Consider the following 13,897-nt stretch of genomic DNA (forward strand, 5'->3'; position numbering starts at 1 on the left):
ATTTCAATAAAACTATTGGAAATCAACACTAACAAATATTAATGAAAATTTAAGATTAAATAACGACACAAGAGTCATATTTTACTAAAATTTTACATATATATATATATATATATTGATAATTTTATATGGTTATTAATTTATAGTATTGAAGGGACTATATATTTACATAAGATTTTGAAAAAAAATTGTTATCTTTTTTAACAATAACTAAATACGGACCCGCACAGTACGTGCGGGGATATTTTCATAAGTTTTTTTTATTTCTAAAAGAATTTGTTATATTGTTGTTAATTACAAATTTGTTTTGTGGGTTTGTTGAGAGTTTTTTTTGTAAAAATATTGTATTACAAATATTATGCATAGTTGTAAAATAAAAAAAAAAATAGTATGCATAGTTGTAAATTAGTTTCCGGGGATAAATTTTTGGATCAATTTTAACATAAAGTTTTTCTTAGTCCTTCATACATATTACAATTACGTTTGGCAAAGCTAATGGTTGTTGTAAGTTTTTTAGATTCGGACCCGCACGTACGTGCGGAATTGATTTCAAAAACTAAGTTTACTATCCTGTATGCATTATATTATATACATGTGAGGTAATACTTGTAAACATATTTTTTAGGAATCAACATTCATAATCCAAACTTGTACCTGTTTAGTAATAGATTTGTTTTTAGTTCAGTTTATACAAACAGAATAATTAAATTCGTTTTTGTTATAAGTAAACGACAAAAAAAAAGAGAAAGGTGGTATATCTATTTCGAGATCTCAGATTCGTCTCATCCCATATATATCATGTTTTCTCATTCATAACTATAGTTTAAATAATAATTTACTGATTTAAAATATTATATTTTATTCCAACAGATTTAAAAATAACTAAAAGATTTGGTATAACATTTATAACCCGAACGTATATCAGTTGGGCATTTGGTACAAATTATTTCATATCTATTACAAATTATTATAAGATTTTAATACTATAGATTAGATAATATATACCTGAAAATTTATAGATTATATTTACTTATTTGGTTTATCATTGTAAGCTCGCAAGTAACCTGAAAAGCTGCGGGTTCACTGGAAAATTAAATAAATCTCGTCCTGTTTTCTTTCTCCCAAAATTTTATTTCGAATTTTAGTTGTCCAACCTTAATTAGTGATGTAAGTATGCATGCTTTGAATTAATTTTGTGCCAAATAGGTAATATAAAAATGAGTTTGGAAAAAGAAAAAAAGCATAATTTAGAGTTTTTTTTTTAAGAACAATTCTTCTAAACATTTCAGTAATTTATATTACTGAAATTACTGTTGGGTTTTAAACGGCCCAAGGAAAAAAAATTATGTCAAGAACTTTACTTTTTTTTTTCCGTCAAAGACGCATGCGGTTCTTCATCCTTCCTCTATCAGTCAAAGCAAGGCTCATCAGTCATCAACGTTAATCAGGTTCTTACAATTTTATTATTCTCTTGTTTTGTGTATGTTATTAAAGTTTTGAATCGAAGTGTGTTTTTAATTGTTTAGTTTTCTGTAAATTGTTTGTCCAACAAAAAAAAAGAAAAAAAAAAGTTTTCTGTAAATTGTTCTCAAACTATAACTATGAGAAACTGAATGACTCAGTGACTTCAACATCTTAATTTTTATTGTTTTCGCAGAATATCATTGTCACCATCACAACTCTTATTTTCTACGATTATTGATCTAGAATACCAAGTCTAGTAAATGATTAAAATTAAATATAAACTTTTTCTTGCAAATCCGATTATGGGTTCTAGGCATAATATTAAAGTGATGCTCGATTTTGTTAAAACTATTCTGATAATAGATGATTTGAATGACCTTTCTAATACACTTTTTTTTTGCCGTCAAATATACTCTCTTACATTGGAAAGAAAGACAAAATCAGTTTCTTTTTTGTCATGTTAATAAGTTAGACAAAAAGCTAAGCAATATGGATCTAGGCAAGAGAAGCATATGCAAGCACCTGCCATTCCATAGAAATAAGAGGTTAGTAATTTAATCCTCGTAACTTCTCATTTGAAAACTAATCAGAATAGATTTGAATTAATATTAAATAAACTTAGACAAAGTAATTTTTGAAAATATAACTCCTACATGTAAACCTTGTGAACCTTATAGTTATATGTACACTGTAGATGGTATCCTTTTCAACATAGAGAATTGATTGAAAATAGCTTCCAAGTTCCAACTATGATCATGATAGCATGCATCTGCCATTGCCTCTTAAATCTGTAATCAAAGAGAAACTTGCAAATCAGAAACATAATTCTTCTCAATTATTTTCCAATCGAGTTTAATCACAAATCTCTCTAATTCTTTGACATTTTTTTCTTCACTCCATCCTAAAATTGAGAAGTTGTGAACAGACATATAGAAGATTAAAACAAAAAACATTTAAAATAAATTTTGTTTCATCTATTATGCTGTTTTTTTTAACTTAGTTTTCTTACACATAAATGATGTATTCTCACATCATCATCATCGAGTATCATCTTCAAGGTTTCTTCTAAGAAAGTTGTATATTGCCTCAAACTGGGTACAATCTTCACTTGTATATTCCAAATCATTGTTTGCAGCCATTTTTTTGTTTTTTTTTGGAAAAATTTGTAATTTTAGATGGTTTGCAGTATTCGAGATGAGTTACACCTTCATTACGTCTACTGTATTTATAGTTGTAGGGCATGTTTAAAAAATTATTTTCTAGTATTTAAGATTTAATCATATCGTCTATAATTATAATTGGTAAGTTGCTAAAATTTTAATAATAAGAATATTTCGAAATCGTTTAGAATATGGTAATTATCCGAAATTTATGTGTAAATTGTCAAAGATGATATTTTATTAAAGGAATAATTTTTTTAAGAAAAGATATTATAATATTGTAATCTCCTAATCGTAACAATATAATTTGAATTGTTATATGTTACATTAAAGGTTGACATGCTAAATACGTGGGTAGATTTGTGGGAAGATTTGTTTAACTTTAAGAAATATACACTTTAATATCGTGCAATCATATTGTTTGGCTACAATTTTTATTTGTTCTCTTTAAGTTCATCTACACTAAAATATCAATTAATACCTGTTTGGCTCTGATTTTTTGGCTAACCGTAATCCATTTAATATATGTTTGGCATTTCATGTAATAATTTTTTAGTATATGTTACTTATTAAAAATGCTTCCCTTTTAATAGTATAGATTACTATCTCAAAAACTACTAACCCAATTTGGAACTGGAAAAAATTATTAATTTATAGTGACTATTAACTTACTGAGTATTAATTTATAAAAGTTTTCTTGCAAATGAAAAATAGATTCATCTCAAATTTTACCACATTTGAGTGGAAAGTGTAAAATTCATTATTCATCTCTAAAGAAGAGAAAACAAATAGAAGAAAATTTTGCATCCACTCTACAGTAGAGTCTCTACTAGAGAAATGAGTATATCAGAGATAAATCCCTAAGCATAACCGCTGAACCACACGAAAAGTGGTTGATTTAATTTTTAACTTGTTAAAACTTAAAACTAAACATCATTAATCATCCAAAAAGGGCCAACGAAGTCTTTTCAATTACATATAAGTCTAAGTGCAGAATAGAGCGACTAGCTTAAAAAGCTCATATAATTTTTTATCATATCACCACGGAGCAGATGCAGTTGCCTGAAACTCAAGCTTCATATCATCAAGCTCTTGGACAATCTTTGCTTCACATGACATACTCTCAGCTATCTCTTTGTCCATCTCCTCATTCAGCCTTTGCAGCTCGAGAATCTTGTGCTTGTTCTCAACCTTTGCACTCTCTTTCTCTGCAGTCACTTTCTTGGCACCTTTGAGTTCGTCCTCTTTCTTTGATTGAATACCTCTAAGAGTCAACAACTTGTAGATTCTCGACTGAGCTACTTTTACATTGAACCCGTGTTTCTCTAACTCGGCCAAGGAATTACTGATCCTTATGAATGAGCTTATGGTCTCCTTGTGTGGCAGAAGTTTGACTTCATCAAGTAAACCACAAAAGGTAAACATCATACCAACCGCAAACATTTCGCGGGATTCTTCTCTAGTCTCCACCAACGGTTTGAAATGAGGACTTTGTGGGACTTTCTTAAACACCTCCATTTGATTCAAGTATCTTCCAAAATGGTGACTTCTTCTCAAAGGGCAAAACCATTGTTGTATCCTTTGCTACAGAACAAAGGTTATCTTCTCTTTTCCTCTTTCGATTAATATCTTCGTTATTTCCCTGCACGGAAGTTGTCAAGAGGATTAAGATGATAAAGCCACCCGCTAACAAACTAGCGAGAAACTGAGAAATGATAATGTAAAAGCGAAAAGTTCCACTTTACATTCTCTCGTGTTGAATCGTTTTCAGCCTTTACTTGTTTCAACGGTGTTATCGTCATGCCTGGAGGTGGAGTTACATGTGGATCAGATTCATTTGCTGGAAAACAGTGGAAATTATAAGATCAATTTTTCATGATATAGAAACTGAAAATGTGTTTGTAGAATTCGCTTTGATTTTGGAGAGTGTTACCAAACTTACCATTCATCACAGAATCACCCATCTTATCTCCTGATCCCTGAGTTAAAGACAATTCCCTTGTCTGCAACATATAACACAGATCATAAACCATAACAAGAAGATAACAAAACAAACACTTCCAATGCAAACCATTGTTACACATCTAAGAAATGTAGTCAAAGGAGCTGAGAAGTTCTAAAGCTACAATGACAGTTTTCTTATTTCCATTCTTGCAACGAATTAGTCACTATTGACAATAATCTAGTGTTGGACCGAACCCAGTGAATAAAAAACGTTAAATACCTTCCAAACACCATCTTCCCACACCTTCAAAGGCCTAAGATCCGATTTTTTGAACACCAGTTTCTTCTTTGTAGCCTCCATAAGCAATCCACACCAGAGCCTTCCCACCATTGGTATTTGACTTTCCGTAACCCGTCCTTGACGCCATCCATAACCATCATGATACACCTCTATGAGATCATCCACTTGATACTCTTCAACCCGAACAAAAGGTGGTATAGGCCTAAGACTACGCAAATCGACCGTTTTGTTTGGTCTTCCCTCATAACTCTTGCGGATCAAAGGCATATCCTTGACAATATACTTAAACTCACCATCATCATCCTCTCTAAACTCTTTAATAACCATTGCAGGAACCCATACGACCTCATCAGCTTCATTTATCTTAGACCTTAGTTCCACCATTGTTCCAGGACTAAACATAGGCTCCTCAGCTAACCGCCTCAAGAACTACCAATAAAGTTAAAGTCTTTCATTAACATTAGAGAAAAACAAAACTTTCGGTAACAATAGCAAGAAAGATACAAAATTGAGAAGCAAGCAACCCTCAAAAACTCAAATTACCTCTGAATTTTGTGTTGATCCAATGATCCACCATGAGTATATCTTCTCATCGACCCACTCAAGATGAGGTCTCAACTGCTTTCTATCGAACTTAATGATCTCAGATAGCGAATCAAAGAACACCAAACACTTGTCTGTACCAACCTCTTTGACCACAAAACCAGTCCACCAAGCATCTTTGTAATCAGCGTCGACGATGGTGCCAATCTCGATATCGATGCAAGCTTGCACATTTTTTGGCGGGATGGGTCGAATCAAGACTTTGTCTCTGAGTTCGTTAAGGGGAGTGGAGAAGTCATCCTTAAGGAACCGAACACAGAGTTCACTGAGCGGTTTTGCTTCGATAATGGCTTTGTACCAAACGCCTTCAGTGCCATTGTTTTTGTAAGAGATTTCGACTTCACAACCTTCTCTCAGTGATAGCTTTTCACTCGGAAAATGTTTCTCCATGATTGATTTACTCACAGTAAAAAGGGAAAAAATCGAACCTTTGTTAGACAGAAACCCTTAAAACTGAAGAAGACGGCAGTCGTGCGTTAACTGCAAGGATAAATGTATTTTCAATTTGTTTATTTTTTTAAATAAAGTTTTGTGGGTTTTCGAAACATAACCAAAGATTGTTTTTAAATATATACATTTTTAAAAAAATATCTATGACAAACCATTTTTTGCTGAAAATTGAAAGAATAGATGTTTGTATATTCTTTAAACTTCACTTTTTTAAATGTTGATTAAATAATTGATGCATTTAGAATTATATATTTTACCTATACAATGAGGTTAAAATTTTGATATTGGTAAAAAGTATGTAAAGAATCAAGATAATGACCACACAAAAAAAAAAAAACAAAAGGTAGAAAAAAAAAGTATGTAAAGAATCAAGATAATGACCACACACAAAAAAAAAAAAAAAAAGGTAGAACTTTTCATATTTTTGCAAATAATAATCCTAACTAAACTGACCAAGATAAAATATTGAACTTTAAAGAATTAAAAATATATATTGAACTTTATGTTGACAACGCAAAATTAGGATGAAAAACAATCTACGTCAGTTGCACCGTTAAGTGATTGTCAAAATCTATAGAAATTGAATTTGAGAAGAACAAAATTCTTTGATGTAGCGAAAATCTCAACTCACAACTATAAAAGAATAACAATTCAGTTTCTCTCCCTCACACAAAACGATTTCAAATCATTTTTGTCAACTGTTAACTTATACAATTTTGATTCCTCATCTTGAGATGTATATTATTATTTTTTAACAATTTTATATGGTTCATTTCCAAACAATCTCTAAATTTTATTTTAATTTCAAAAAAATTTTAGTTTTTTTTTAACCTCGGTATGTTTTTTTTTTTTTTTGACGAGGCATATTCTAAATTTAATCTATAGAATAAATTTATAGAATGTAAATGATTATATAATATATAGAATAAATCAAATAAAACTTTTACTATTATTTTACAGCTAACAAACTACAGTAAAATTTATACAAATATTTCTTTGAACTATACAGCACAGATAACTATGTAGTTCCATACTGGAACTCGTAGCCTCTAAAATTTTGCATGAGATATATAGTTTACTGACTGAAATGTCGAATATCATGAAAAACAAAAAATCTCAAATTTCCTACTAGAGATCTAGCGCCTCTGAAATCAATCAATTTTTTTCTAAAAGACAATTTCTCCTGATAAAAACTCACTCTTTTGCACAATAAGTTTATACGTCTCATCAAATAAATTATTCATCCGCAATTGTTATACAATACAAACAAGACAGTAGTGAACATTATCTCTTTTCTAAAAAAATATGTCATTTTAAATTACTAGTTACTGTTTGAAAGAGAAATATAAAGCGAAGCTAAATTGTTGTTTACACATCAAAATCGAGAAAGTAATGGCGTGACCAATAGACTAACAAAGAGTTATGTTTGATCTTTCACACATGAATTTTTGTATTATATAATACAAAATCAGAGATTAAACCTACCGAATATAGACAATGTGTAATTGTTATTTGGTTAATGAAACGTTGGGATGTTGATTGAAGAAACAAAAAGTCAAACCATTCCAATCAATAATGACTTGTGACCATCCATTTTATTAGCCAATAATAATGGTAAATGACAAATTATTTATGTCGTCTAGTTCACAATAAATTCTACTCTCGAGAAGATAACACATTTCATGTCCTATTCTCGCATAAATACACACATAACCAGCTGCACATAACATAAAGTACTATGTATCTTCACACATAACATAAGTACTATACTTTACTTATCTTCATTTTCATTTTCATCTTCATATTCCTTAACAAACAAAAGTCTGAGAAACAATATGGACACTAAAGAAGATGAGGAGTCTCGAGTTATGAGACGAACCGAACTTCAACTTCATGATTCAGTTTCTACAAGAACAGGTATTTAGTCGCTAATAGTTTCGCCGTCCGTAAAGTATCATAATCATGAGCATTAATTAGCAATTAAATGTGTATTTTAGTCGCTAATAGTTAGTTACCTTGTGTTTTCTTAATTTTAATAAAAAGGAACTTTATGGACGGCGGTGGCACATATAATAACAGGAGTGATAGGAGCAGGAGTGTTGTCGTTGGCTTGGGCCATGTCGGAGCTCGGCTGGATCGCTGGTCCGGCCGCGCTTATAGCTTTCGCCGGAGTCACACTCCTCTCTGCTGTTCTTCTTTCGGATTGCTACCGTTACCCTGATCCTGAAACCGGTCCCCTCCGGCTAAACTCTTACTCTCAAGCCGTTAATTTGTATTTAGGTTAACTTCAGATCTCATATTCTGATATCATTCACAGTCAAACACAAAGTAAACTAGTTTAAAACATATATAGATTGTTTGATTGGTCTGATGGTGCTGGTCGAGTGGTATAGTAGTAGTCTAGAATGAGTCCTGACCATTTTTTTTTTTTTTGACAAAAAATGAGTCCTGACCATTTATGATTACATGTTTGGTTACTATATATATATATATATTTTAAAAATTGATTTATTTTATTAAGTTTGTAAATCTGATTTGCAGGAAAGAAGAATCAGATGGTATGTGGGTTCTTTGTATACATTACCCTGTTTGGCTGTGGCATTGCTTATACCATTGTGACAGCTACTTGCATTAGGTAACATAATGTTAAACCTACACCTTTTAATAATCTCTTAGGAATGTTGTGATTTACAATATTGATATATCTTTTTCTTTTGGGTGAAATAATATTGATATGTTGAGGGTCTTCCATTTCGTTACAGAGCGATTATGAGATCGAATTGTTATCATAGAGAAGGACACAGTGCAACATGTTCATATGGAGACAACAACAACTACTTCATGCTTTTGTTTGGTTTGCTTCAGATCTTTATGTCACAAATACCTAATTTCCACAACATGTTATGGCTCTCTATTGTCGCTGCGATTATGTCTTTTGCTTACTCCTCCATTGGCCTCGGCCTCGCCTTTGACAAAATCATAGGTAAAGATAAGCCATATGATCTTTTATATAGATTAATATTGCTTTTTTACTTGTGATACTAACCAATTATTAAGAGTTTAAGTGTTTATGAGGTAATTAACTCCATTTATATATTGTCATTAACTGATTTTGAGATAGAAAATGATTGAATATTTTGTTTTGTTTCTGAAATGAAGAAAAACGACAAATTGAGGGAAGCATAAAGGGAAGTCCAGCAGAAAACAGAGGTGCAAAAGTATGGTTAGTGTTCCAAGCTCTTGGGAACATTGCCTTTTCATATCCTTTCTCAACAATACTTCTTGAGATCCAGGTAAATAAATTAACCTTCATACAAATTGATGCTAAGTAAGAAAAAAAAACATTTACTACTCCAGGAGATTCTTAAACATTGTACGTCAAATCACAAGAGCATAAGTTGATATAGAGTCTGCTGATCAAGGACAGGACACACTGAAATCCCCACCGGCGGAGAAGCAAACGATGAAGAAAGCCTCTATGGCTGCGGTAATCATCACAACATTCTTCTACCTTTGTTGTGGATGTTTTGGGTATGCGGCCTTTGGAGATTCCACCCCGGGAAATCTCTTGACCGGTTTCGGGTTCTATGAGCCATTCTGGCTTGTCGATTTTGCAAACGCTTGCATTGTTCTTCATTTAGTAGGTGGATATCAGGTATCGTACAAACCCCTGGTCCCATGCATCTAACCAACACATGTTACACATCTAGTGTGTTCAAACGTCAATTTCTATATTTTTGTTTACATGCCTAATCACAGCTTAGAAAGCAAACCATGCACAAATTATAATATTTAGAAAGAAATTAAAAAAAATTGTCAATTAATTTTTTTTTTCTTTCTTTAAAAACACTTTGATATTTTGAACATATAGAATATCATTGTAGGTCTACAGTCAACCAATTTTCGCGGCTATGGAGAGATGGCTAACCGAAAAATACCCACAAAACAAGTTCGTCGCCAGATTCTACGGCTTAAAATGGCCAATGTTACGAGGAGGAATGGTGAGAGTGAATCCAATGAGGATGTGTCTGAGAACGACGTATGTGGTGATCATAACGGGAATAGCAATGTTGTTTCCATACTTCAATGAAGTACTTGGAGTGTTGGGGGCACTTGGCTTTTGGCCTTTGGCTGTATATTTCCCTGTGGAGATGTGTATACTACAGAGGAAGATCCGTGTTTGGACGCGACCTTGGCTTCTTCTTCGACTCTTCAGCTTTATTTGCTTGCTCGTCTCTTTCTTGTCTCTTGCTGGATCGATCCATGGACTTGTCAGAGCCAAATCTAGATGACTAACCAACTTATTTTGATATACTCATTATAAAAAATAATATACCTATTCAATAAGTAAGTGATGGTTAACAAATTTGTATTATTTCTCTGGTTGACGTAATAATAACATGTGCTGAGATGAGAATGCCAATTACGAACAGACCGATAGAATTATATACCTAACAAACAGAATATAGAGAAATCCATCCTTAAAATAAAAAAGTTGATAATAAAGTTATTGTGGATGGACAGAATTTAAAGTAGTATGGCAAACACATTATTCCTTTTTGCATTCTAAGCACAAAAAAAAAAGAAATAGACCACCCAACTGTTAAATTAGTTTCATCCATTCCAATCAATTACTAATGGGTAGATGCGACCGTCGAAAAAAATATCTTATGTTATTCGCATGAAACACGAGTACTATAAATAAGTACACGTAAATTACAATAGTAGTAGTAGACAACCATCTGTCTTTCAATTCATTCAAGCAAAGTTTCTTTCCCCAAGAAGATTAAACGTATTCATTTCGTCTTCCCGATAAATATATATACATAAACCTACTAAACATCTTCATCTTCGTCATCCAAAATAATAATGGACATCAAAGAAGATGCCAAGTCTCAAGTTATAACACCAACCGAAACTCAACTTCGTGATTCAGTTTCTACAAGAACAGGTAAACCCTTTAGTAATCATATAATTAAACAGAGTATTATATATATTTAGTTGCTAATTAAAAATAGTCACGTTTTGTTTTCTTGAATTAAAAAAAAATAGGAACGTTATGGACGGCTGTGACACATATAATAACAGGAGTGATAGGAGCAGGAGTGTTGTCGTTGGCTTGGGCCACGGCAGAGCTCGGCTGGATAGCTGGTCCGGTCGCGCTTATAGCCTTCGCGGGAGTCACACTTCTCTCTGCTTTTCTTCTTTCCGATTGCTACCGTTACCCCGATCCTGACAACGGCCCCCTCCGACTTAATTCTTACGCTCAAGCCGTTAATGTTTATTTAGGTTAACTTCAAAACTCATAATCTGAATTCATTCTGATATGTTCAACTAGCGTACTAGCTGTCCATCTAATGAAATAAAAAAAAAGTTTTGGAAATCAAAAATTTGAATACATGCAATGGGAAAAGACTAAGTACTGTGCTCTTTTACCCCCCAACCAAGGAAATTATATGGATTTAATTAAAAAAACCTGGAATATTATAGTAATAATTTAATTTGTTAAATTATATTGCAGGGAAGAAGAATGAGATACTATGTGGGGCTGTTGTATACATTAACCTTATGGGGTTTTGCATTGCGTATACCATTGTTACAGCTACATCCATTAGGTAAATAATACATGTAAACATATTTGAACTGTTGTTTTCTTTTGTTCTTTGGAACTTTTAATTGATATGTAGAGTTTCTTTTATTTCTTTACAGAGCAATTATGAAATCGAATTGTTATCATAGAGAAGGACACAATGCAACATGTTCATATGGCGACAACAACAACTACTTTATGCTTTTGTTTGGTTTCGTTCAGATCCTTATGTCACAAATCCCTAATTTACATGACATGCTATGGCTCTCTATTGTCGCTGCAATTATGTCTTTTGCGTACTCCTTGATTGGCATCGGCCTTGCCCTCAACAAAATCATAGGTATATATAGACAATATATTCATCTCTCATATATATGTAGATTAATTTTGTCTTTGTTGCTTTTGATACTCAGTCGACTTCACTTATTATCAATAGATTTTGAGATGTAAGACAATTGAATATTTTAATGTTTCATTCAAATGGAGAAAAACGACAAATTGAGGGAAGCGTAAAGGGAAGTCCAGCAGAAAACAGAGGTGCAAAAGTATGGTTAGTGTTCCAAGCTCTTGGGAACATTGCCTTTTCATATCCTTTCTCAATGATACTTCTTGAGATTCAGGTATTATCATTATGTGTATAAAGGTAAATTATTTACCTGAATCTCACAAGAGCAAAAGTTGATATAGTTAAGAACAGAACACATTGAGATCACCACCGGCAGAGAAGCAAACGATGAAGAAAGCCTCGGCGGTAGCGGTATTCATCCAAACATTCTTCTTCTTCTGTTGCGGATGTCTTGGTTATGCGGCCTTTGGAGATTCTACCCCGGGAAATCTCTTGACCGGTTTCGGATTCTATGAGCCATTTTGGCTCGTTGATTTCGCAAACGCTTGCATTGTTCTTCATTTAGTTGGTGGATACCAGGTATCGTACGAGTACCCTTGTGCCAATCTAACCAGAACGTCCGTATTTTCCTTTACATGTGTAACAAACCACATTTTAGAATGTGGAGATGTATATATCTATGTTTTGACATTTTGAGTTTACAATTAACAAAATTAAAAAATTTAATGCAAACAAACAATATCGAGAATCAAAATCATTTTCACGTTTATAACATATAGAATGTAATTGTAGGTCTTCAGTCAACCGATCTTCGCGGCTATGGAGATATCCTTAACCGAGAAATATCCACAAAAAAAGTTCATTGCCCGATTCTACGACTTCAAACTTCCAATGTTACGAGGAGGAACAGTGAGACTGAATCCAATGAGGATGTGTGTAAGAACGATATATGTGGTAATCACAACGGGTGTGGCAGTGATGTTTCCCTACTTCAATGAAGTATTAGGAGTGTTGGGGGCAATTGGATTTTGGCCTTTGGCAGTTTATTTTCCTGTGGAGATGTGTATAATGCAGAAGAAGATACAAAGTTGGACGCGGCCATGGCTTCTTCTTAGAGGTGTGTTAGCTTCGTTTGCTTGACTGTCTGTCTCTTGTGTCTTGTTGGATCCATTTATGGACTTGTGGGAGCAAAATTTGGATGATTATCCAGTAACTTGCCTTTGTGATACAGGGATGAGAGATCTTCTTGCTCTCTAATTGGTAAATAAATGTGAACAGTTATAACTGAAGAAACAAACTCTTCATGTAACTACTTAGCATTTAATATACAAAGTTGAATTTTTAATACACCAACTCTTAAGGACTCTCTGATTTTGCTCTTGCTTGGCTAAGAATGAAGAAAAATAATGATGTCGTGAAAAGAAACAGAGCAAGTGGCTTAACTCGTAAGAAAAACAAAACAAAACAAAACAGAGCAAGTGGCTTGAAGTAAACGGCACAAGAGATCAATGAGTTCAAATGACAATATGATGTCGTGAAATGGACATGTGTTTTACGATACAAAAATCTCTCGCTTAATCTAGGAAAGACTCTATTGATAATAGAAAAAAAAAAAACTAAGGTTGATCAAAAAAATATTTCACATAAAACGAAGGAACAAACTTTGATTATTCTGAATACCAAAACTGTTTAAGGTGACATTTACGAAAGTCATGGATTCGTGGATGGTGGTACATCTTAAGAATATAATATTTCCATATTTCTTATTTGTAACAAAAACTCTTCGACCAAAAGATTTTCAATCAACTTTCCACAAAAAAAAAAAGATTTTCAATCAACATTTTTTTCTCAACGCTTTAAGAATTCATCCAAGAATCACGCGAATTCAGTAATCGTCCTATAATTTTTTTATTCTTCATATGAATGTCAAAAACAATGAATAAAAAAGAAACGAATTCGCAGCTTTTAGTATTCAATCTGAAATATTCAAATTGAATAAAATCTTAAACTTATATATGTTATATTTTTGTTTATAAAAT

The 13,897-nt window shown here is 32.6% G+C and overlaps 1 protein-coding gene and 2 pseudogenes across 4 annotated transcripts; 2 read left to right on the forward strand and 1 right to left on the reverse strand.

The window, feature by feature from the left end:
* Nucleotides 1–3,491: 3,491 nt before the first annotated feature.
* On the reverse strand, nucleotides 3,492–5,953 carry LOC104770738 (DUF724 domain-containing protein 10-like; annotated as a pseudogene). Its single transcript, XR_015592341.1, has 5 exons — nucleotides 5,413–5,953; nucleotides 4,849–5,298; nucleotides 4,567–4,627; nucleotides 4,370–4,464; nucleotides 3,492–4,266 (listed from the first exon to the last, which is right to left on the reverse strand). The product of XR_015592341.1 is annotated as a DUF724 domain-containing protein 10-like (transcript).
* A 1,603-nt stretch (nucleotides 5,954–7,556) lies between these two features.
* LOC147918804 (putative amino acid permease 7) lies at nucleotides 7,557–10,345 on the forward strand. 2 transcript variants are annotated; one of them, XM_019242461.2, is made up of 7 exons: nucleotides 7,557–7,839; nucleotides 7,966–8,202; nucleotides 8,464–8,557; nucleotides 8,685–8,905; nucleotides 9,082–9,215; nucleotides 9,350–9,577; nucleotides 9,807–10,345. In XM_019242461.2, exons 1-7 carry the CDS (start codon nucleotides 7,758–7,760, stop codon nucleotides 10,212–10,214), a joined length of 1,404 nt encoding a protein of 467 aa, XP_019098006.2. In that variant the 5' UTR covers nucleotides 7,557–7,757; the 3' UTR covers nucleotides 10,215–10,345. The 2 variants fall into 2 exon arrangements, with proteins under 2 accessions (XP_019098006.2, XP_019098008.2); XM_019242463.2 differs by having other exon boundaries at nucleotides 7,587–7,839; nucleotides 9,794–10,345.
* Nucleotides 10,346–10,561: 216 nt separating this feature from the next.
* LOC104770739 (putative amino acid permease 7) lies at nucleotides 10,562–13,205 on the forward strand (annotated as a pseudogene). The gene is made up of 7 exons (XR_015593465.1): nucleotides 10,562–10,873; nucleotides 10,975–11,211; nucleotides 11,444–11,537; nucleotides 11,632–11,852; nucleotides 11,999–12,132; nucleotides 12,210–12,437; nucleotides 12,651–13,205. The product of XR_015593465.1 is annotated as a putative amino acid permease 7 (transcript).
* The last annotated feature ends 692 nt before the right edge of the window (nucleotides 13,206–13,897 follow it).

Source organism: Camelina sativa, chromosome 20 (assembly GCF_030686135.1).
Source record: "Camelina sativa cultivar CO46 ecotype springtype chromosome 20, ASM3068613v1".
NCBI lineage: Eukaryota > Viridiplantae > Streptophyta > Magnoliopsida > Brassicales > Brassicaceae > Camelina > Camelina sativa.

Coding starts and splice junctions, on each gene's coding strand:
- LOC147918804 (XM_019242461.2), top strand. CDS start 7,758: ATGGACACTAAAGAAGATGAGGAGTCTCGAGTTATGAGACGAACCGAA. Junction 8,906..9,081: donor CGCCTTTGACAAAATCATAG/GTAAAGATAAGC, acceptor TCTGAAATGAAG/AAAAACGACAAATTGAGGGA. Junction 9,216..9,349: donor CAATACTTCTTGAGATCCAG/GTAAATAAATTA, acceptor GATCAAGGACAG/GACACACTGAAATCCCCACC.